The sequence below is a fragment of the Artibeus jamaicensis genome, unplaced genomic scaffold, assembly GCF_021234435.1.
Source record: "Artibeus jamaicensis isolate MK-2021 breed Jamaican fruit bat unplaced genomic scaffold, CSHL_Jam_final contig_391, whole genome shotgun sequence".
Lineage (NCBI taxonomy): Eukaryota > Metazoa > Chordata > Mammalia > Chiroptera > Phyllostomidae > Artibeus > Artibeus jamaicensis.
Window position 1 is genome coordinate 32,789,731 of NW_026521814.1, and position 25,623 is coordinate 32,815,353.

At 36.5% G+C, this 25,623-nt stretch overlaps 1 protein-coding gene across 3 annotated transcripts in view; it reads right to left on the reverse strand.

Annotated features, from left to right (window-relative positions):
- Positions 1-1,988: 1,988 nt before the first annotated feature.
- Positions 1,989-25,623, reverse strand: part of TRAK2 (trafficking kinesin protein 2) — a 61,472-nt gene continuing 37,837 nt past the window's right edge. For all 3 annotated transcript variants that reach the window (XM_037167531.2, XM_053665096.1, XM_053665095.1), the window contains exons 5-16: positions 24,024-24,140; positions 22,568-22,777; positions 21,877-21,955; positions 20,209-20,339; positions 19,261-19,335; positions 18,039-18,176; positions 16,141-16,220; positions 15,632-15,835; positions 13,882-14,180; positions 10,537-10,803; positions 8,303-8,420; positions 1,989-5,820 (exon numbers count right to left, since the gene is read on the reverse strand). In XM_037167531.2, the coding sequence (XP_037023426.2) occupies positions 5,124-5,820; positions 8,303-8,420; positions 10,537-10,803; positions 13,882-14,180; positions 15,632-15,835; positions 16,141-16,220; positions 18,039-18,176; positions 19,261-19,335; positions 20,209-20,339; positions 21,877-21,955; positions 22,568-22,777; positions 24,024-24,140 (2,415 nt within the window). In that variant the 3' untranslated portion in view covers positions 1,989-5,123. The remainder of the gene's footprint in view (positions 5,821-8,302; positions 8,421-10,536; positions 10,804-13,881; positions 14,181-15,631; positions 15,836-16,140; positions 16,221-18,038; positions 18,177-19,260; positions 19,336-20,208; positions 20,340-21,876; positions 21,956-22,567; positions 22,778-24,023; positions 24,141-25,623) is intronic.

Genomic DNA, 25,623 nt, shown 5'->3' on the forward strand with positions numbered 1-25,623 from the left:
TTTCCACTGTGGTGCCCTCCTGTACCTGCTCCATTGTCCTTGCTCTGCTTATGTATGTCTGCCTACCACAACTGCAAGGACCATAAGTAGATTAGATGGAGACAGACTTTAAAAGCTAGAAACAAGGGAAAGGAATTATAAAGAGAACGATGGATAGATTTGACTAGTCATCTAGTCAAATCCATCTCCAGCTAGAGATCGAATATTTACTTTGTGTCTGTTTATTGTTAAACTGTATATTTAAATGTTCTCTTTATGATTTTAAAAGAGGAGGATTTGGGTCTTATATGATCACTGGCTATAAACAAAGACGAAGTTTCTGAAGGAAAACCCCAGCCACTTGACTTGGCCAAGGCTTAGCACTAATTACCACTACTTGGTTTTTTTTTTCTTCCTTTACTCATTTCAGACATTAGTACAAGTCTGTCAGTTCTAAATGGCAGACAGGAAAGAAATGCAGGCTTTTGGGGGGCTAAGTGTAAACTGCTCTTTGATTCAATTTACGAACATTTTGGCATTGCATTAAAGGTTCCTTTTCCCCCCAAAGACCCAGAAAGAGGACCATTAATGATTTTGCTGAGAAGGCAAGACAAATACATTTTATGAAATAATACTTTTGATTTTTATAATTTGGCTTTTTTGTATTTTTTCTCTAATCTCACCTCACCTTTGGTGCATTTTCTCATACCTTCTTGCACTGAAGAACAAAACCCTTCTTGTTGTTGCTGGTAACACAGCCTTGTATTTTGTAGCATCTTTGCCAAAACTGCACAATAGCATTTGTTCGTTTGAGAATTTTATGGCATTTAGCTCTTATTTAAAAAAAAACTAACGAAAAACAAAACTTGATACTAGCACAACTCAAACTTAATAAAAACAGAGATGGAAGTCAATAGGATGCTGAAAGTATCAAATGTTTACTCTCATCAAAAGATTATTGGACTTACTTTGTGTATCTACTGGGAATGGTTTGTGAAAAAAACACAAAGACGCTGGAAGTATCTCTCAATATTTTATCAAAGAAATAGAGACTTATGCTTCACTTACTCTTCACAAAATGTGAAGAGCAATTCTAAATGGATATTAAATGAATTTTAAAGAATGTACTGCAACTAAATTGTGACAGAGAATAGAATACCATATACCACTTCCTATTGGAGTCTATTAAATTTTCAAATTTAGTTTCTTGGAAAGTTTCTAAATAGCTAAAACTTGTTAGCAACCTCAAGCAGTCCATTTGCCGGTGTATACCAAGGGCCAGTAAAAACATGAGCAGGAGTTTCCAGCAAAGAAAGCAAGCTTTATTTTGGGGAGGTGGCCCAGGCCCAGAGTCACAGGTGAGCTAATGCTCAAAGACCTGGCTTCCAGGAGATAGGTTATATATGGAAAAAATCATTAATCATGACTACTAAGGGAGTTATGGCCATGGTCTCCACGGTTGATCAACACTAGTATAGGGGGTAGTTGATCAGTGCTGATGTCGGCCATGGCCTTGCTTAGTAGTCTGGTTCTGACACTTTTCTAGGCCTAGAGCTGAAACAAAACTGACACCTAGTATTATCTCATCTGATGGAAACACTTGTCTCTGTTGTCACTCTTGTTCCTAAGACTATTTGATGCTAATCAGAATCTCACTACCCTGAGGGCTTAATGATTAAGGAAGTGGACTTGCAAGGGAGTCAGATGCTTGATGAGGCCAGTTTGAATGAAAAGGAAAGGGAGAAAATTTCTGCTAAAGAAATGAAGCTTCTTTGTGGTTACAGAGTATCAACAGTATACTGTGGACACCAAGAAAAGAATTGCTTCACACTCCCTCTATTCTATTTTTTTTAAATATCTTAAGAAAATATAGTAAGATCTGTTTATTACTTATGACTATTGTTGGTTTGGTTAATAGAGGTTGTTTTCTGTACATAAAAAAAACAAATGAAAAGACTTTATACAGGACTATCTGCAAAAGAACTGGGATAAATATACAGGAAGACAAATGAAAATTTAAGAAGATACTCATGTTTATTATCTGATTTACATTTGACAAAGCAAAGCTAGGTGCAACAAAGAGCTGTTTGACAAAGTCAAGCCCCAGATAGCAAACATCAGTATTTCCCCGGCTGCCCCAGAGGGAGCTTTGCCATTCCTAGGTAGCTGTGCTGCGCAATGCAAACCACTGAGTATAGACACTTGCTGCATTTGGAGTACAAGCCTGCAGGCACCTAAGATCAAAGGAGTGGACCATTAAACACTCAAGAGCCCTGGTTCAGATGTCAAAGGTCAATGTTAGTAACTAACAAATACTACTAATTATGTACTAGAATGGTCAGAAAAAAATATAACAGGCTTTGAATACTGTACATAATACACATTCAAAAGTGGCTCTCATGACCTTTAACTTATTTCTCCCCTTTGACAGTGTTCATTTGTGTCAAATGAAGACATATAGTATAAAACTCTTCTAAAAATTACTTTAACAATGATCATTAACTTTTCCCTAAGATGCACGCCTAAGATTACAGAAGATTTGGGATCATCACAATTCATGAAAACCTCTAATTCTGAGCTTAGGAAGGATCTTTCCCACTATATCACAGGATACTCAGAAATACCTGCAGTATAATCACTGAAAACCTTCTTAAAGGAGGAACAGAAGATTGGTGTTTCCTATACTGGCACAGTAGTACCTACACAGTTGATACAGAAAAACTAAAATGTTAAGGAGGAACTTGCTACAAGGTTCCAGTTCTTCTTACTATACTTTGCACACAAGTTTGTTATAATAGAGATTCTCAGGCCATACCAAAAATGATTTTAGGTGGAAACTTCAGAAAACAGTAAAATCCAATTCAAGATGGAACTTACTTCTAGAGCCAAGCATGCACCAGTATACAACGATCGTGTTTCTGGTGGAACGGCAGCATCAGTCTAAAACTTAAGTCTGGTTCTCTTTAATTAGATGTGCTTTATTTGGTGTGAATATGCCCTTGCCCTGCCTCCAAATGGATCATTTTAGCACTGATTATAGAAAAGTATACTAATTATACAGAACACTCCAGAATCTTATATTTAATTTAAATTTATATAATATACATAAATCTGACAATTTAACATTTTTTATTACTCTCTGGCCCTACACTTTATTTCCTGATGCCTCTTAGAAACTGGCAACAGGAAGATTACTTTCTTACAGAATAAATAAAAAACTAAGAATCACCTAAAATAAGCACCCCAGAGTTACTTATGAAGTAGAAACTCAGACACTATTTTTAAAAAAGTGAATTGGGATATTATGGAAACATAACATCAGGAATTCTTCTGGCCAATGCCTACCACATTCAGGGACACTTAAATTCACTGATACACCTGATGAAATCTTTTCTAAACATGTACGTGTGCTGTCTGCTGACCTCAGCGTGACTGAGAGAAGAGAAAAAGGGAGGAGGATACTTTCTGTTTTTAAGAAATTTATCTAGAAAAGCTTTGTTAAAAGATTATAAAAAAGCATGGAAAACGCACACATTCTTACCACTACATGAATGTGGGTTTTTCTACCCCTTTGAGCACATAGCTCTTCATGTAGGAAAGGCACCTCAAGAGGAAAGATTTTGACTTGGGAGTAAATATATTGGTGGGAACCAGAGGAGCAAGACTAATTCAGAAAATTCAGTTAAGTAACAACCAAAGACCCACAAACTAACCACCAAAAAGTCAATGCCTCCCATTTTCAAAAATGATTTAATTAGTCCCCTTCCTCATCTCCCCATCATGCCTTTCACTCTTCCTGAATGGCCCCATCGAGATTAAGCCATGCCAAGCACCCAGAAAACAGATCTATTTCTTCCCAATTCACAGCCAATTTGTCACAAGGCTGAAAACTAATTTCTCAAGGTTCACTTTGTTATTTCACATATTATGTAAAAAACAAACAAAAAGAACCAGAGAAAAAACAAGAGCTTTGACTCTCCCTTTAAAGTTAATTGTATAAATTCACAGACATCTAGAAAAAGGCAGATGTGTTTTAAGTTTATTTTACATTTAAAACACAAGTCTCAAAGCAAGCACCTGGGTTTTTACTTCAGCTTAAATAAATAAGTTAATGTGCCTGAGAATTTTTGTGCAAATACATGTCATCTTTCATTAAAAATATGCATAGAATACTTTCAAAAAAGCTTAGTTGCAACCAACTTTTCTTATTAAAAAATGTACAGACATACATAGACAATAATCTCTAATTACTACTGATTGTACTTCTGATTTAACCCCATCCAGCCTCCAAGGAAATGCAATTATGTTCATATTCCTTGGCCACTACACTTACCCAGAAGAAATATTCTGAAAACAAGTTTACTTGATTCTAATTTGCCCATATTTCCTTCTTAAAATAAATTCCTCCTACCTCCACACATGTGTTTTAGGATGTTGTATAAAAATATAGATTTAAAAGATGAACTTTTGTTAATCACAAGTACAAAAGGAATTTGGGTGGTGTTTGGGCTCTCCGAGATTCAAAGGCCTGAAAACAGAAAGCAAAATGAGAGTCTGCGCTACTCTGATTTTATGAAAAAAAGTAAAATTCCTTGCTTGCTAATGCTGTGAGCTTGCCATTTGATGGAAGTATAATTTAGCAAGACATCAACAGGGGAAAACATAAGAGCCACCTCACCGTTGTCTGGGTAACAGACCGAGCTTATCCACCAACCTTCCAGAACAGCTTTCTCTCAGCAACAAAGCTGCTCCTTGTCTCTTCCCACCTCCTCCTAACCTGGGTGTTCTATGCCTATGCTCACCAAAAAATAAATGTGCTAGTAAATTAAGTATTCATGGTATATTTCAATATTACTTAATTTATTTTCTGGTAACTTTTTATTTTCAAGACAAGAAAATCCAACTGAAGGAGTGTATTAAGTCTTTTTTCCTTTTCTGTCTCCAAATACTCATGACCCATTCATTTATACTTTCAATTTATTAGACCTCATTCATTAAAGCCTCCCTCATCCCAATTGTTTCCAACCTTTCACTTTCCTCTTTCCACATTCACAACCCATCTGCAACATTCCTTTTCTGTCCATCAGACCAGACTACCTGCATCAGTGCAAATCTATCCTGCATGTGCTAATTTGTATAAGAGGTCAGTTATCTGCTGAACCTCGGTCCTCCTTCAAGATATCCATTTTGGATGAGGATGTGCAAACTGAGGTGCCAAAGCTACCCATCATGATTGGAAGACTCTGATTCCTTCTCAATCCACTCAATAAATTACTACCTGACTTTAAATAAACAGTAGAGTCTGGTCTCTGAAGACCAATTTCTGCCTCTTGGTTTCTTCCATTTTCCTGGGCATTGGGGGTCTTGATCACTCTGGCTATCCCCAGTCTCTTCAGCCTGTCTACTAAGTTCATCTTCCTTTGGCCAACATCAGGAGGGTTCTGGGAAGGTCTCAAGCCATACATCTCCTGGAGGAATGTTTCAGCTGGTCGGGAAGCCAAAAAATTTTCAGAAAGATGTACTCGAGGCTCAAAGGGCAAAGGAGAAGAGCAAGGTGAGTGAGATGGTGAATTTGGAGGTGTGGAAGGGATAGCCAGGGCTTTAGGCAGAGGCTGAAGGAGGGAGTTTGCTGAAACTGGGCTATGGTACACTTTAGCAGAGATGCCTCGCTCTTGTAGAAGTTTGGCCAAGCTCATGGTGCTACTGCAGGTTACAGTGGAATCTCGTCGGTTGGTGATTGATTCACCAATGCTGAGTCTATAGGGCATAGCAGGAGAATTCACCGCTGTGTTTGATGAACTGCTACTGCTACTTCCACAGGATAATGAAGGGAATCCAGAGCTTTAAAAAAATGCAGGAAAGACAGTTTAAAAATAAAAAGCCATCTCCAACTCAGTATTTAAGTAATTACAGTAGTTATCCCCAGTAAATATAGAGGAATAGGCCAGTAACTGAACTCTGTGGTAGAGATTTGTGGAATGAAAATTTTGATGTTACTTCAATGACTGGCTAATTATTCATAATTTGTAACTTAGTTATAAACTTACTGAAACATTTCATAGGATATGAAAGTTTACTATACTCTTAGATAATGTATTCCTAAGTTCTAACTCTATATAATTATAGAAATAGAATTAAATTTTATGACAAATGAAAGAAATTTAAATATTAAAGACAGTAACCTCTAGAAATTTTTATTAGTATATCCATTCCAAAAAGTGAAATATGCCAACAGACAATAACCTATAAGTAAACAATGAACATTTTAGAAAATACAATCTTTCATAATTAAATCAAAGATGTTCTTCAAAGGAGAAATTTATTTCTTTTTAATTTTTCAATTTTAGATTACTAAGGATAAAATTCTAATTGCTAAATTTCAATTTTCAAAAAATATTAATTCCAAACAATAGTAGTATAAGGATATCATCAAACAAATGTGTCTCAACCTTAACTTAGAACATATGTTTCTGGACAATTAAAACTTAAAGCTTTAATACCTATTAGAATCTTTCTTTTTCTTTTTTTTTAACAAAGAAAAAAATTAAGCAAGAAATGTTGATAGAATGGGGAGGATATTTCTTTAGTCAATTTCTCCCCCAATGTTAGCATATTTAATAGGTGAACTTTCACTTCAAGAGAAAATACTCAGTATATGAAGATACCAAGATTTTTAAAGATTATGAACAAAAAAGAAGTTTAGAATTATTAAATAAACTTTCCAAAGTACTAACTAGTACAAAATAAGCAAAATACAAACAACTGACTGCTTGGTTAAACTACAAATCTCTGAACCGATGAGGTCCACACACTGTCCTGTCAGGGGCCCACCTCCTTGTCCCTACTTTACGGTAGAATTTGTCTGTTCTTTCTCAAGGTGTACACTTCATACGATGGCAACAACCTGAGTTGAGAGTCCCCTCAGGAACCAATTTTATAACATTTATTTTGTTGACTATAATAACAATGTAGGGAGACTGCAGATATATCTGTTCATCACAGACTTTATTGAGATCTTCACTGGGTATCACCCAGATGCTTTCCTAAATAACTGATTTGCTTCTATCTAATAGACGCCGTGAATCATAATGTTATTTCCCTCCACCATGGTAGCTGGAAGGTAAATACTCAAATACAGGGCTCACCTTAGCAAGTATATAAAACTTTATGGTACAATTTTCACATTAGTTTTATTTCTCTATCCATTGTATAGCCTTACTCTTGATGACTCTTTGCTTTATTTTTCTTCTCTCCTCCTAATTAATAGTATCACTACAATGTTATACATATTTTTGAAGACTACCTTAGATTCTATTTGGGAGTTGCTAGGATAGGAATAGCAGCAATATGGCTTATTGAGATTCCTCAACTACATGTTGGAATATCCATGCTCTTGCCTGTGTTGTAAATACTTTGGCCTTATCTAAAGGGGTCTGGCCTTTGCTCTTAGCTTCTGGGAGGTAATCTACGCCATATCTGACAGAAGTGTCTTTTTTCAGGATAGAGGCTGGCCACAGTAAATCGTGGGGTGGGCTGGACACACCCAGCAGTTGTAGGTGGGGGCCTGGCCATGTCAGAAAGATTAATCATGTGAATTAGGGTGGTGGCTTCGGGTCGGTGGACCTGGAAGAGAGTTCAATCATACAGGTAATCAATCAATCAATCAATCATCCTATGCAATGAAGCTTCAAACAAAATCTGGACACTGGCTGGCAATACTCTGTGTGCACTATCATATATCAATGCGAGAAGTCATGAATCCTAAGGACAAGGGAAGTTTTGCAAGTGAAACCCTCCCAGACTCTGATCTATGCATCTCTTTCTTTGGCTAATTTTAACCTGTGTCCTTTCCTTGTAATAAACAGTTACCATGAGCATAACAGCATTCAGTCGGGTTCTGGGCCCTTTTAGCAAATTAATTGAACCAGAGAGTAGTTTTGGGAATCCCATGATCTTGCAGGTGCTGTCAGAACTGAGGATACTCTGGTGTGGAGAGGACTGGCTCTTCAATTCTACAATCAATTCTATTGATCACTATGCCTGCAGTTTGGCTAACTGTTGGGCCATTTACTACCTGTCTGCCCTGGACCAGTCACATGAACTTTCCATGCCTCATTTTCTTTGTTTACACAACACATACTCACTTTTCCTGCCTACTTCAAAGACTTATAGTGATCGAACGAGAAAATACAATGTGAAAATATTCTAAAGACATTATCACAGAACATTAGTTAAAATTCATTACAATGAAAGTAATTTTTAAAAGAAATTCATAAAAACATAGTTGAGGAAAGAAGTAAAGCCTCAAATTGCCCAGACCTACCTGGGGGTAACCTGAGTGATATCAGAGGGATGTAATATCCTACAGGTGGTGAAGGTGAATGTCAAGTTTGTGCATGACAGACACTTTCCTGGGTTTGAGGTTGCAACTGAAGTAGAGACTTTTAGGGAATCAAACACAAAATTGAAAGACCAGGTTAATAATGTAAAAAATTTCATTATTATTTACTAATAATGCAGCACTTATCCAGTATCATTTGCACAAAAATCCCCAAGTCCAAAATAAAATATATATAATATTGTATTAGTATTGACTGTTTGCGTGTAGCTGAATCCTTCAATACTTAAAAAAACCCCCTGTAATTTAAAAAGATTAAGAATAACTTAGAAATAAGAGAAAAACCCATTCTGAAAAAAATACATTAACAACAACCAAGATCTAGTCATGCAATCTTTTTAGCCAAACTACCTACTCCAGTGGTTCTCAAAGTTTACAGACATTGTTGTAGGAGGCTATAGATCAAAGGTACTTTCAAGCAATGTGAAGATACTATCTGCCTTTTCAATTGGGTTGGCATTTGCACTGCTGGTCCAAAAGCAATGTGGGGTCAGACTGCTGACTCCTTAGCACTAATCAAGGCAATGGCACTAAGTTGTACCAGTATTCTTCACTGTTGTCTACTCATAGTATTAAAAACAACAACAACGGGGTGGTGAGGAGGGGTGGGAGGAAAGGCAGAAAACTGTACTTGAACAACAATAAAAAATGTTAAAAACAACAGCAACAAAACAAAATGCCAAATTCACATAAGAATATCCTTGATGAAGCAGTAAAAATTATTCATTAAATCTTGACTCTTGAATCTCTTTTCAATTTAGTTTTTAAAAAGATTTTATTTATTTATTTTTAGAGAAAGGGAGGGGAAAAAGAGAGGGAGAGAAACATCAACGTGTAGTTGTCTCTCGTGCACCCCCAACTGGGGACCTGGCCCACAACACAGGCATGTGCCCTGACTGGGAATTGAACTGGCAATCTTTTGGACACAGGAAGTGCTGAACCCAGTGAGCCACACCAGCCAGGGCTCTTGAATCTTTTTAGTATTGTGTGTGATAAAATGGGAAGGAAGTATTAAGAACTCTGTGGCTTACCAAGATACTAGAGGAAAAGCACATGTGCAACTGATTTAAAATTTTTTCATGGGACAACATTTTCACTTGAAAGAACTAATAGACAAACTACAGTTATGTCACTGACAAAATTTGAGCTTTTGAGAGAAAATGCAATTTTTCTCAAAAATTTGGAAAACTTGTATCTACCACTGAGAGCTTGAAAGCTTCCTAATACTAAAAGACTTACCCAGTAAGATATGTTATATTACAAAATGTGCCAGCATTTGGAAGATCTGCACAATGCAGTGAATCAGTATTTTCCAAATGACCAATGAGTAATGTTACAAAATCATGCAAGGGGAAAAATGCATTAAAAATGTAGGATAGTCCAATAGATTTTAACACAACAAAGTATGAAAAGTTCACTGATAGGGTTCCATATTGCTACAATATTGAAACCAATAGATTCCATATTGCTATAAACCTTAAACTCCCACTTATCACATTTTGGTGTAAAATTAAAGAATGTCTGCAAACACCTGAAGAGGCCATTAAAATACTCTTTCCTTTTCCAACTACATATCTGTGTGAGGTGCATTTTCTTTGCACTCCTTAACCAAAAACCAAAAATTATAATAAATTGAATGTGGAAGCTAAGATGAGAATCTATCTTCTATTAAGCCATAAATTAAAGATTTGCAAAATTGTAAAATAAAATCATTCTTCCCACTACTTAAAAAATAGCTCTTTTTCATAAAACATATTTGTATCAACATGTAATTATTATTTTTTTAGTGAATTAATACTTTTAGAATTTCTCAGTTTTCATTTGTAATATGGTAATTATCAATAGACACAACCCACAAAGACAAGCTCTCTGGAATTCTCAATGATTTTTAAGAATGTAAAGAGGTTGGGGGCCCAGAAAGTTTGAAACCAGAGACTGAATTGATCCCTCTCTCTGCCTAATCTATTTATGTGAGCTGGCTAAGATAAAGTAGAATTAGAAAAGCCACTAAATGCTATAGATCTTTATTACCTTACATTATGTTACAAGACTATGTACAATGCAGTGAGACTTAGTAGAGGTAGTCAGCTGAGCATGTAGTAAGTCAGGATGCAAAGCATAACTAGTTATTAGACTATATTCAAAAGCACTCCTCTCACCTGTAACTGGACCACCTACTGAAGTAATAGGTGGTAGAAAGATTTCTGTAATAGGCTTGGGATCTGGAGGTTTCTGTTCTACTTGGAGAGGTTGCTGAACCTGAAAAGTGATACCTTCCTCTTCATCCTCTTCTAAATCTGAGAGGTGATACATGGCATCCTTGGGCAACTGGGTAAAGCCTTTAGTGATAACACCTGGTCGTGGGTCGAGAATGGTTCCTAAATTTGGTTGAGCAAGCTGCTGCCAGTGGTGTAGAGTTTGTGATCCTGAATATGAAGACAGACAAAAATAAGTAAGTAAATAAATAAATAAATGGCATGTTATAAATTTCTCACAATATTAAATCTTGAAGCAGAAGCTAAAAACTATGTGTAAAAAATATAATAGAGGGACTTCCGAGCCAAGATGGAGGCATAGACACACTCTGCCTCCTCACACAACCAAAAGGACAACAATTTAAAAACAAAAAACAACCAGAACTGACAGAAAATCAAACTGTATGGAAGTCTGAAAACCAAGGAGTTAAAGAAGACACATTCATCTAGACCAGTAGGAGGAGTGGAGATAGGTAGCGGGGCAGAGAGAACTCTCGGCAAGGCAGTGGCTGGAGGACCGGGGCAGGCAAGGCAGCAGCTGGTGGACCCAGCAAGGTGGTGGATTGCAGACTGGGGGGTCCCACATTCGCGAGCAGATAAACCAGGAGAAACAATTGGGGAGCAGGACAGACTGCGCAACCCAGGGTTCCAGTGAGGGGAAATAAAGCCTCAAACCTCTGACTGGAAACACCTGTGGGGGTCGAGGCAGTGGGAGAAACTCCCAACCTCACAGGAGAGTTTGTTGGAGAGACCCACAGGGTCCTAGAACATACACAAACCCACCCACATGGGAATCAGCACCAGAAGGGCCCAGTTTGTTTGGGGGAAGCAGGGGAAGTGACTGAAATCCGGCAGAGTGTGGAGCAAATGCCATTGTTCCCTCTCTGACCCCTCCCCCACATACAGTGTCACAACCCAGAGACTTGGGTTACCCCACCTGCATGAATACCTAAGGCTCCACCCTTCACTACGTAACAGGCACGTCAAGACAAACAAAAAATGGCCCAAATGAAAGAACAGATCAAAGCTCCAGAAAAAATATGTCACTTAGTTAAGTGACAGAGAGATAGCCAACCCATCAGATGCACAGTTCAAAACACTGGTGATCAGGATGCTCACGGAACTGGTTGAATTTGGTCACAAATTAGATGAAAAAATGAAGGCTATACTATGTGAAATACTGAAAAATGTACAGGGAACCAATAGTGATAGGAAGGAAACTGGGACTCAAATCAATGGAGTGGACCAGAAGGAAGAAAGAAACATCCAACCATAAAAGAATGAAGAAACAAGGATTCAAAAAAACGAGGAGAGGCTTAGGAACCTCCAGGATATCTTTAAATGTTCCAACATCCGAATTAATAGGGGTGCCAGAAGGAGAAAAGGAAGAGCAACAAGTGGAAAGGTTATTTGAACAAATAATAAAAAAGAACTTCCCCAATTTGGCAAAGAAAGTAGACTTCCAGGAAGCTCAGAGAGTCCCAAAGAAGTTGGACCCAAGAAGGAACACACCAAGGCACATCATAATTACATTAGCCAAGATTAAAATAAAGGAGAGGATCCTAGAAGCAGCAAGAGAAAGGGAGACAGTTACCTACAAAGGAGTTCCCATCAGACTGTCAGCAGATTTCTCAAAAGAGACCTTACAGGCAAGAAGGGGCTGGAAAGAAGTATTCCAAGTCATGAAAGGCAAGGACCTACAACCAAGATTAATCTATCCAGCAAGGCTTTCATTTAGAATGGAAGGGCAGATAAAATGCTTCTCAGATAAAATGCTTCTCAGATAAGGTCAAGTTGAAGGAGTTCATCATCACCCAGCCCTTATTATATCAAATGTTAAAGGAACTTATCGAAGAAAAAGAAGATAAGAAATATGAACAGTGAAAGGACAGCAAACTCACAGTTATTAGCAACCACACCTAAAACAAGAACAAAAGCAAACTAAGCAAACAACTAGAACAGGAACAGAATCACAGAAATGGAGATCACATGGAGGGTTATCAATAGGGGAGTAGGAGACAGAGGGGGAAGAGGTACAGAAAATAAGTAGCATAGATGGTAGGTAGAAAATAGAAAGGGGGAGGGTAAGAATAGTAAAGGAAATGTAGAAGCCAAAGAACTTATATGGACATGAACTAAAGGGGGGGAATGTAGGTGGGAGGGGGTGTGCAGGGTAGAGGGGAATGAAGGGGGGAAAATGGACAACTGTAATAGCACAATCAATAAAATATATTTTTAAAAATGTAGTAATAACAAAACCGTTTGGTCTTAATATTCTGGTAAAATTTGAAAATTGAAGTTCTTTGTGAAAGACTGATAAGTTGTTCAAGATACAAATAATAATCTTTCTACTTCAAAAGTTAACTTTAAAAAGGACATCTAAAGCAGGGGTGAAAAGACAAGACAACACCCTTAATAGGAAATTAGATCAGAAGCAGTGATGAGAAGGAAGATACGTGCCTCAGAGGATGTCACCCTGTGGTTCCTGTCTACAGACCCTGCTGAATGATTATCCCAGGAATCTGTACCAGATGCAATGTCCAATTATGAGAGTATAGTAATTTTATCCTAAAAATGGCAACTCTGACAAATACTTGCACTGATCATTAATGAATAAAACTGAGATACAGAACCTTTGAGTTTGAGGGGGTCTTCATAGGTTTCCCCACTCAAAGCTTTATGTAATACAGACTCTCTTGTGATAATAGCAGAGAATCATTTGAAGACTGTCATTTTCTATCAAACAAAAATTTACTTTGAATTCAAGTTCTGACTTAGGAGAGAAGAGAAACTGAACTGAAATGAACAGACCTGAAAAGAAAAATAGAGGCACATATACCTTTAAGTAGATGATATTACTGTGATAAAGAACTCTTTTTTGAAAAGGTAGAGGTGAAGTATTCCAACTAGGTTATTTTTACTTATCACATCCCATTTATCTTACCATAAAAATGTCATCAATGATATTCCTTGGCAAAGGACAAGAAAAGCTTACTCTTCTTCCCTCAGCTTTATATTAAAAAAATAATCAGTAAAAGAGAACTGCTGGCTGACCTGGAGAATGCAGATCTCTTCATTCATTTCCCACAAAGTACTGCAAAGCACTGTCACCCAAACCGCGGTATTCAGGGATAATAAAGATACCTTCTGCACATAGTGCTCTTACAATTGCAATACAAATTTCAATTCTAGGGGAACCAAGGGCCAATAAGGAAAATGGCTGAAAAATGGCCTTTGCTGATTTATTACCTTCAAGGGGTTTGACGATTTGTAATTTTTCAGGCATAAAACACCGAAGGCAACTGGCACTACTGAAGTCTGTGATCTCCGACTGGTCAGTGCAGAGAGAGGCAAGGCTCTCTGTGGGGGTGCCACAGCCACTAACCCCTTCTTTCTGGTCAGCCAGAACCTGGATCTTCCGCTCCCATTCTTCAGCAAAGAACTGCTTCTCACTTAAGTAGTTCTGTCGCCGCAGACTAAGGCGATGCAGGGCTGTAGCCAGATCACTATCCCCAGAGGGTTCTGGTTGAACCACCTTCTGAATGCTCCTATGGGAAAGTCACATCACTGAGTAGGTCTGTAAGGGCCATGAACACAACTCAGACTTCTTTGTTTTATAATGGTGAATGTTCAAAAGACTGATCTCAAAAACACAGTACTTTCTCTTAGGTATTTGAAATAAAGTTACAGAAATAGTAACAACAAACCAAAACCATCAGTATTACATATCATTTTTATAGATCATTTCAAGTGACTTCAGATAGGCAAAAATATATATATTATGTTATGTTTACCAACTTTTCTATTTTACTTGATATATGAAATATGACCATCTATAAATTCAGTTTAGTCAAAAAGTAAATGTTATCCTAATCATAAATCTGTAATACCATTGATTACAAAAGGTACCGTTATTTTATGTACTACATTATTTTATGTACTACCAAGAAAGAAAAAAATGCTACCCATTGAACTCTGACATGTAGCTGTAAAACATAATTTCAAAAATATTAAAATGTGAAAAAAACTGCTTCAGGCCATAGAATCCTCTATGATTATTATAGAATATTTAAAAAGCAAAGAACAAGACTTATAAATGCTGCGTTTTCATAGTCCTGTGACACACATTTTTTCACTTTTCACCACTTTTAAAATTAGAGGTATGTTACAATTGAATATCAAAAGAAGGAGCAACAAGCTGAGTTGTAGTTGCTCCTGGCTACTATGTGTGAATTCACACATATCTGTTGGTTCAGCCTCCCCAAGTAAGGCAGTATTAATTCATAAAGCTACTGTGGGTGCAGAACATGCTCACTATAGACAAGGCCATGCAACTGAAAATCCAGAATAATGATTTCTATGTTGGGAAAGGTTTCTCTCAGGGGCCAAACATTTACATTTCAAAAGCTTTCAGCTGACTGTCCAGTAATTGCTATTTAATTTCTAGTTATGTGTACATCAGTGAACAGAATTACATACTCAGTTCAGTGAAAGTGGAAAGATATCCAGGTTTAAACAAATAGGAAATTAAGAGCAAGTTTTCCTCAATAGGTATTCGCACTTATTTATCCTAAAGGCACCAAAGCAGTTGAGATTATGAACACGGGTTATGAGAAGGTGTCGTGTGATAACATGCACAACTACCAATGACCAAACACTTTCAAACAAATTTGAATTTGAACATGAAGATTTAAATCTAAACTTTGCCACACCAAAGAAGAAAGTAGAAAAGAATTTCAGAGTTTAATGCAAGCTCCATTCTGAATTGCTTAATTAAATGTAGCATTTTTACTCCAAAAAACTTTTATGATATCAGCAATCGGTCTTACCAATAATGACATTTGGCATCATTACTGAGTGGAAATTGACAGTTCCAGAACTTTTTTGGGAAGGCACAGAGCAATGCCAGAATTTGAGTATGTGAATCTGTTATGTCGATGCCACGAGAAACATGCCATGAAACTTAGATTTTTTTCCACTGCCATGACCTATGTCTTACCCTGGAACCTCCTCCGAGTTGCTCCTCTGGCTCAGCAGTGTTTTGTTCTCTGTTTGTTGTAAGCCAGACTCAAAAGGTTTTGCTGTCATGATGACACTTGAACGGTTAGAGCCTGGAATGGCTAGCAGAGCTGGGAATGGGACAGAGCGGCCCCGTGTGTCATTGGCAATCCTGACAGTATCGAATACCCGCTTCTGCTGGGCTCTGTGAAAATAGAAGTGTTCATTATTGCCACTCCCTACTGCTGGAGCACTTTAGAAAAGAGATGTGTGCGTGTAATTAGTTAAAAAATAAAGCCACCTTAAATAGTCTCTAAAGGTTAGGAGAGATCATTAAAAAATAAAATCCAGAACAAGAGTACTCTCACAAATGTGAGTATTAGGAAAAAAACTGTAAAGTAAGCAGATTTACCACTGAATTTCGTAATACCTATCAGTTTGGATTGTGGCTTCTTTTAAATTTCCATCCCAATGGTTGAGTAATAACTCATGCACATGATCTGTACTTACTTTTGTTTACAGAGCAAAGAGTCCTCATCCAAACTCAATTTTTTACGCATGGTCCCCTCAATCTCAGATGCCAGAGATTCCTAAGAAAAAGAGTTTGAGATTCCTAAAATAATTATGTAAGAAGCCTGCTAGGAGAAATGAGTTGTCCTTATAATTAATTAACAGAGTCTCCAAAATCCAGAACTTTTAGTGTTATAATACAAGAAATTCAAATAAATATAGAAGAAAAAAAGACATCCTGGAAATGTAACTTTTAAACAAAAACCAACAACTTTTTGGGGAAAGCAGTGACAAAACCAATATGATAAACAGAAAATATTACATATGTAGACACAAAAATAAAAGGTACCAAAGGCTATAAACCAAAATGTTATTAGTGATTCTGTGGAGGGCAGGATTTGATGGTATTTGACAATTTCTTTGAACTTCTCTGTAATTTCTAACTTTCTACAATAAAACATGTACAGCTTTTATAATATAGAAAAATCATTAAAAGACAAATAAGCAGGCTTCTCCTTCCCCTGGGCAGGGATGAGAATTCAACTAGCACGGGCGGCATGCTCAGGGGGGCTGAGCTGACAATGACTGGAACTGGAGGTACTGGTGTGAACAACATGGATGGAAGGAAAGATACAGAAGTGCCTGTGTGGGTGTGTATACAAACATACATATGCTTCTCAGCTTTATCTACTGAAGGGCCTGGAGGCAACGATATTCTAGCGGCAATGGACACACAGCATCCAGATCTTGGATTCTAAATACCATTCCTCAGTAAAAGTAACCAGAGCAAGCTGGAGAAATTGCTGATTCCAGGACTGGGACAGCGAAAGGGCAAGATGAACTTGAAGGCAATCGCCCTGGCCATATCTGGGACAATTGGACTATCAAAATTAAAAAAAAAAAAAGAGGTATAATCAATTGACGAAAATAGGAATATATGAGTCCATACTGAAATAACTTAATGAACAAATGAATAAATGAGACAGAAAAGCTCTAACTTACAAAAGAATGATAATTAATAAATGTTGAGAACATGATGAAATTAGAAAATCACCATCTGGCAATTATAGTATTATACTGATGTCAATTTTCTGACATTGGTGGGTGTGGTGTGGTTATATAGGAGAGTGCCCTTGTTTTTAGTGAACACACACTGAAGTATTAAGGGGAAATAGGGTGTACCTACAACTTACTGTTAAATGGTCCAGAAGATAATAAGAGAACAATATAGCAGATTGTAATAAATGGTTAAAAACCAAAGAATCTAAGTGAAGCATATATGAGAACTATTGTTGGAATTCATTCTAAATTTAAGATTTTTTCAAAATTAAAAAGTTAAAAAACAAAAATGTACCCTCAATATTCTTCAGTAAATCCACCATGATTTAGTTCACATATTTTAAAAAATTTCACAGGATTACATGTACATGTTTAAGAACTAGATTGCTAAAATAAATCTTTGAACCAACATTACAAATTCTGGCATAAACTGAGACGTTTTCATTAAATAAATATAATTCCCTGTTCCCATAGGGCCTATATTCTAACTGAAGTTAAGTATATCAAGAAACTCAAGAGCTATTATAAAAGATTTTAGATGCACAGAGCACTATTTGAATAAGTGGGCTGAGTGGGCCTAGGGTAAGGATGACCCAAGTTTAAGGAGCTCGGAGGTACACAAACCTGAACCTAATCACCCTGGGGTTCATTGAGTGTATTAGGATAAATGTGGATGGTCATTAAGATAAATGTAGATATGCAAATTAAGGTCTAAATCAAAGGACAATCCATATAATCTCTTCTTAAGATGCTTTATATCATCAGAAACTGTACACTCTCGGACAATTTAATTTTAAGCAAATTTTCTCAAATATATAACATCTTTCTCAGTTTGTTACCCCAGAAAAAACTCCACATGACTGGGAGAAGTAGAGATGAGCAGCAGGGCCAGATCTACTACGAAGTTCCTTTATTTCTTCTTGGGATTCATGTAACATTCCGAGACACTCCATATTCCTATCTTGTAACTCATGCAGCTGAAAGGAAGGATGGTAATTAGTGCAGTTTATTATATCCTAAAATGACAATGGAGGAAAAAACCCATTGGGATAAGTATTAATTTTATCCAGAGGGCTAGCTAAATTTATTAATATAATTCATTTCAATACAAACACTCTAAAACAAACTAAGCAAGGAGAGCACATATATATTTCAAGCTGCCAGAATTAGGGGAGTCTTGGCCAGAATTATATATAAACACGATTTCTTAAAATTCCAAAATGTAGCTGGGACAACAATAACTGTCAATTCAATATTTAATGTTTCATACATTTAAACAATCTTATAGAGGAAATATAATAGTTATGGTCAAGTCAGATTTAGCACACTGTTAGATATATATATTTTAAACATTATTCTGAAGTCTGTAAATGGCAAGACCAAGTCTGCAAAGTACTGTATATGAGTTCAGGGTGCTCAACTGTCCTAAACAAGTAGTTTCTTCTCCCTTGTTTTAGAACCATTTTTATTGTTAGATTCATAAGCATGTTAAAAGATATATGCTTTTCACAGTACATTTTAACTTCAAAAATTTCTTCAAGTATAGTATGCAGACTGTATTATCAGCATCGTCAGGGCTGGGATACTTATTAAACACGCACACTCTAGGCCCTCATTCCAGACCTACTGAATTAGAAACTTCTGCGGATCATGCCTGGGAACCTCCATTCAAAACTCACCCAGCCATGTGATTCTTATGTTTGCTAAAGAACCACTAAATTATATCTAACATATAGAATTTTTATGTAAGTACCAAATAAGAGATTTTTGCTATTTTTCCTGATATTTTAAAAAATACTGGGTTAGTTAAGGTAAACAGGTAAAAGGGTCACTTATTCCTAAAGAATCTTATAAAAGTCAAGGTTTTCCCCATTAGTCAATTAGGATGTTGCCATGTTATTAGTTTTAGAGATAGAATTTTTTAAATGCTTTACTTCTTAACTCTCATAATTTCATCCTGAGTCTTTGTTGTTGTTATTTTAAATCTTATTCATAAAGATGAAAGAAACTATTTATTCCCGCCCACCCCGTATCACACAAAATAAAGGAAGATTTCGTTACCTCCATTGTCAGTTGTTTTTGCGCATCCTTGGAAGCTTGTAGGTGAAGTCTCAGTTCTTCCTTCTCAATCACATGCTAACAACATATGATAAGAGACATGTGAAGCCTTCCCATATGAAATAGAGGCTACTCTCTTTAAGGGTGCCCCTCAGGGGTATAGCCTATGTTGAGGCCTATAAAAAGCTTACCTTCCAAAAGCCAAATAAGAGCAATAACATGGGAAGAACACAAAATCCATCAAGGTGTTCAGAGGACAATGAGCACGAGTCAATAATTCACACCCCAACTTTCTGAGGAAGACCCAACCCCCTTTTACTGTAACCAACCCCACCATTCTTTTAAGATTATTTCTGTAAACAACGGCCTGTTAACTAATAGGTGACTTTAGATAAACATCCTGTTTGCTTAAGAATTCTAGGAACTAACTTCAAAAGAAGCAGACTTCAACCTTTAGACATTCCAGTTTTGGGAGATGTGCTGACCTTAAACCAGTTATCTGAACAGACTGTTGGCTTGCCTGTAGTTGTCTCAATGGAGAACTCTCAACCCCCTTCTTATGATTCCTTTGTTTTGTTGTTTTCCCTTCTGTCTCCCTCCTTACAAAGACCCCTGCCAGTGTCCCACTGTGAAGACGGTCTTTGTGATGGGAGTCTGCCACCTTCTCAGGCACAAGGTGAAAAAATCTTCCTTCCTTCTACCAGCCCTTGTCTCTTGATCACTGACTTTCGAGCTGTGAGTAGCCAGCCTTGGGTTTGGTATCATTAAGGAGAGAAATAGTGACTTGAAAGCACTTATCCACACTTCATGACACAGAGAAGACTAAAACAGTGATCACTGTAAAAGGGCAGGAACCCGTTTATTTTGATTAATCTAGCACTTAGCACAGTGCTTAGCACAGTATTAGATCAGGGCTTAAAAAACATCTGTTGAATGAAAGAATGAACTTACTTCCTTAAGTTTGTGCTGAAGATCCACAATCTGAGACAAGAGATTGGAGATCTCTTCTTGGTATCGAATCAGTTCATCACTCTTCCCGGACAATTCTTCAGTCATTTTGGACATCTGAGCATTTGTTTCACCTGAAAAACAAATAAGAATTTTAAAAATTAATATAAATGTAGAATGGGGTTGACAAACTATGGCCTGTGGGTCAAATCCTGTTTAGAACAAGCACTAAACTATCACAAATACATTTTTCTTTAACATAAACTTAAAAAATAAAGATTCTTTTTGAAACAGGCTAATCTTAGGAATTGAATGAGGCAATAAAGCTAAAAAGAGGTGACTTGTGAAGGCAAGCTAAAAGTTTTGCTTCAATCTTTTCATTATTAAAAAGATACATACTTAATCTTTTTCTTTTTTCTTTTTATTTTTAGCATTTTTTAAATTTAATTATTGTTCAAGTACTTAATCTTTTTCTTTATGAAGGACAAGAAGGTTTGAAAAGATATAGGTAAATTATATTTCTTTGCAAGTGCCAAGACGTAATTCTCATTTATGTCTTTGAAAACTCTTCAGGGATGTGAATAAACTCCCACAAGCAATGAAAACTGAACTTAACAAGTCTAACAAAAGAGCGTTTCTAGAATGGAATAGTCACAATCCCTTAAACCTACTGACAAAGTTACTGAGATGCTTCTGTAGGAGAGAGACTTTCTGGGATACCTGGCAAACTGAACAGGCCCTCTACCCAATTCTTACAGCCTAGCATTCTTGAATACACAAGAAATAGAAACTTTAGAATTCCACTGGGAAAATAAATCTTTATTTCATATAAAAATTTTGATATCTAAACACAAGTGGCAGAACCATTTCTCAATGTCATATAAAGCTATTTTTTAATGGACAGAAAGCCAACAACATTTCATAGGATGGCAACAAGAAGGAAGGAGACCAGGATCTGAGCTCTTGGGCAAGTAATATCTTCTCTGCTTTCTAAAGTGTAAAAGGTAGGTAACGACAATTTAGATGAAGAAGATTCAATTTACCGTCCCTCTGGTTCTCTAATATTCTGTTATTTTAAGTGAACACATTCTAAGGTCCACAGCCCACAGGAACCAATGTGATGCTACACTTTCTCTTCCAACATAAAAGGCTATAAACGTATAGAGAAATTGAGTATCTTTCTCCAGTAGAGCTTATCTTTTTCCAAATAATTTACTTTAAAAATTATTTTAGTTAACATTACATCAAACCAAAATATATTCCTTTATAGACACACAGTTGGCACTTAATAAATTACACATGGAATGTAAGACCTGGCTCTGCAACTAATCTATCGTTTTCTGACTCTGGCGAATCACATTCTCTACAGGACTATTTTCTCATCAACAGAATAAGTAAGAGCTTTGGTTTCTTTCACTCTTAGCATGCTACAGCTGACAGAAAAATAGATCTTTATTTAATGACGATGGCAACTGAAACAAAGATAGTTTTTAGAATTACGTATGGTATTTTATTTACAGCTATGGGCTCAAGGTGATATTCCAAGATCTTTAGTAATTATTTAATACTGTTTCTTGAGATGTTTCTACTAAAACCGTTGATTTAATTTGTGAGTTGGAGATATCACACCAAAGAACTGCCCAAAGGCAAACAGAATATATTAATACTTACGAAGTTCTTTAACACAGTCATTGACAAGTTGTTGTTCCTTCTCTTCATAGGTAATAGTTTCTGTCTTTATGTGACAAGCCTTCAAGAAAAAAAAAAGTAGTATGTGGTATATTCTACTTGTTTTACAGTATTAACTTAAAACAACCTTTAATCCTCATTTGAAAAGTTAATCACTTATAAAGCTTTTTCTACCATAAAATAAAGGTATGGAAAAGGATATGACAAACATTTCCCCCTCACTTCTCTCAGGGCCTTTGTAAATATGTCTATTTATCTCTCCAACTCGCTCCCCCACCCCCCATACATTTCTGCCTGGCTTAATCCCTAGCCTCAGCTAAAATATCACTTGCTTAAGTAAGACTTTGACCCCCCACCCCCATCATACAAGCTCACAGAACCTTGAAATTTCCCAACATAGTTCTTACCACAGCTGCATTTATTTAATTATTTGTTTACATGCCACAAGATATATATTCTATGCTGTGGCTTTCTCTATTTCATCTGTCAGCTTGCTTTTATCCACTTTTCTGTGGGATCTAAGAAACAATAGAGGGTAATAAATACATATGTCTTGGCTGTCACTCCCTAATTGGAATGTCGATATTACTACTGACTGTGTTATGTCACATTTCACCTAAATGCTACCTGGGTTTAAATCATTAAAGGAAAAAGGGAAGTAGGTTGAATGTACCTTGGATCGAAGAGCCATATTCTCTTCTTCCAGTTCCTTAAGCTTTTCTTGCAGCATGTCCAGCTGCAGCAAGCCTTGAGATAAGCTAAAGGACTCATTGAACCGAAGAGGTGTAGAACAGCTGGAATCAGTTTCACTCTCTTCAGAAGCAATGGAGACAATTCGAAGTAACTCATCTTTCTTGGATAGCTCATGCTGCAGTTGATTAACCTGCACAGCAAAAGAGCCTGATTTACAAGATGTCTTTTATATTGCATTCTTTAATACAGTATATGTAAATATAACTTCTAATTCATGAAGCAATTATTTCTCACCATGAACCAAAGTAATATGATTAGCTGCTAGATTTTATTGACTAAAGTAGCAAGTGCTAAAAAGAGAATAATAAACCTCAGATACTTCCTAAGCTATAATTTTTGAGCATTAACTCAACAAATACAGCTTTTTTTGTACTAGGTAAGAAGAAAAGCCAATTTTCACGTTCTATGCAATAGACACATACAGGAGGAAATTTTCACATAAGATAATGATACATTTGCAGTTAAAAACAAAACAAAACTGAAGAAACTTCCAAGTATCAGAAAAGATCCCTACTTTAAAGGCTTGTACTTTTAAGCTGTATAACTCCGCATTACCGCCTGACTTTAGTTCTAGAGAATAAATATTGTCAACATAAAGGTTCAAATGTTATTAAATATAATGCATATATTAAGTATAAATGAAACTAGATAAAAATAACAAATTACAGAGTATTTGAAATTTAATCATTAAAGTTAATAATAAATCAGTTTTCACTAAAAATATTCATTGTTTAATAATTACATTTTCAAAAATTTCTTCTCTTTTTGTTTGGGTTTTTGCATAAAGATACCCAAACAAAACATTGGGTATCTATTATTTGGGGTATTTATATATTTGAAAAATAAAGTTAAGAAAAGATCACACGTGAAGTCTACACAAAGGGGTGAGGATAAAATGTTAGAATCTAAGGAGGGTGCCACAAGTATGACAAGCATTGAATACAGGCTCTTATACTGACTGAGGTAGACTCACATAAGCATCCTCTGTACAGTATCATTTCATTTCTCTACTGGTTAGTTCAGTGGTTGCAAACAAAGTCCACATGTACTGGTATTATTTAGCGACTTATTGTCATCAAGTCAGGGACACCCAGGAAAAGAAATTCCTCCACTGTGCAAGACCTAATTATTTATTTATTATTATTTAAAAAATTTATTTATTCATCTTTTACAGGGGAAGAGAAGGAGAGAAATATCAATGTATGGTTGCCTCTTGTGCATTCCCTGCTGGGAACTGGCCTGCAACCCAGGCATGTGTCCTGACTGGGATCGAAGGGCGATCGTTTGGTTCACAGGCCCATGCTCAGTCCACTGAGCTACACCAGCCAGGGCAAGACCTAATTATTTCATGCTGCAAAAACTTATCAAACACTTACTTGATCAAAAGCTTGTCCCAGTTGCTCCTCCAGGGCTTCATTCTGCTCAGACAAGACATGGTTCCGCTTTAAGAGTGCTTGTCCAATCCGAGCAGCTAGCTCCAGATCACGATCCCTCTGTTAAAATACCAAACACACTTTTCTTTGAGTTCCAACAAAATTAAATGGTAGTTTAGAGATTTCTGCAGTCAATTTTGCTAAACACAAAAGCAATGTTCTAGAAAGCATCAAGATTAATTTTAACACCCAGATACCAAATAAACACAAGGCCTGGCACACAGGTGATATTTAATATGGGGGCGGGCATAAGTAGTTCTTAATACAAATAAATAATATAATAATTAGTACATAATAATACAAGAATAAATTCTGTTTCACATACTCACAACTGTAAACCTACTTTTGCCCACTCCTGTATATGTTGGTCAAATGGATAACCACTGTAGTTATAAATGCAAGAGGGCATTTCTTGATATTAAGTGAGATTAATCAACCTTATTAATTTGAATGTAGCAACCCAACCTTTAAACTTACAACTTTGGGGAATTAGAAAAATGTAGTCTTTAAAACTGAGGACAGGATCTGGCACACAGTAAAAGCCCAACAAATATTTGTTGAATGTATCTGTCTATCATGGTAATGATACAGAGAATAAGAAGCATAAATGGTAGGTACAAAATAGACAGGGGGAGGTTAAATATACTATAGGAAATGTAGAAGCCAAAGAACTTACATGTATGACCCATGGACATGAACTAAGATGGGGGAATGTGGGTGGGAGGGAGAGTGTAGGATGGAGGGAGATATGGGGGGGTGGAAATGGGACAACTGTAATAATGTAATCAATAAAATAGATTTAAAAGAAAAAATTTTAAAAGCATGGTAATGATACAGAATTAGGTATTTAAGATATGGGATCAGGTAAGTATGCTAAAAAGTTTCATTTAGGGCAAACTTACATGGATTGAGAGCCAGAGGCTTAAAGGAAAGCACAGTCAAGAATCCTACTGTCAACTAGTGCAAGAATGATGATGGGAAATAAAATAGGGACAAGGATCTGACAGTTTTGAAGCTACAAGGTTTTGCTTAGGGTTTAGAAAAAAAGGAGTCTAAAGAAGTTGGTGATAATGATGCAGGAATGCCTACAGAAAAGCCAACCAAAGCAAAAGTTACTCTTTCTGGGAACATAGAAATCCTACCTACATGGTGGTGGTGCAGACTATATTCTGTAGGATGGGAAACTGTCAAAACACATTTAACTGCCTTACATATGAGTATGGGTCCTGCTTACATTAAAACCTATAAATAAAATTAAGCTTCTGTTCTTTCACTGCATAGTCCATGAAAACAAATTAATGGGTTATTTCCAAAACTTAAGGCCCACTTATTTTTAATGGATAAGTGGCATATACAAAATCATTCTGGGGAGCTGGGGTGAAGAGGGAGAAGGAGTATTTTAAAGAGAAAGGCAGTCTTCCATAAGAGCAACTAAAATGGAAGTCTAAGGTCTTTTCCCTATGATTGCAGGTTGGAAAAGACACACTATGCACATTAAAAACGTCATGGACAAAGTGAGCTAAAAAAATAACCCAAGCAGAGC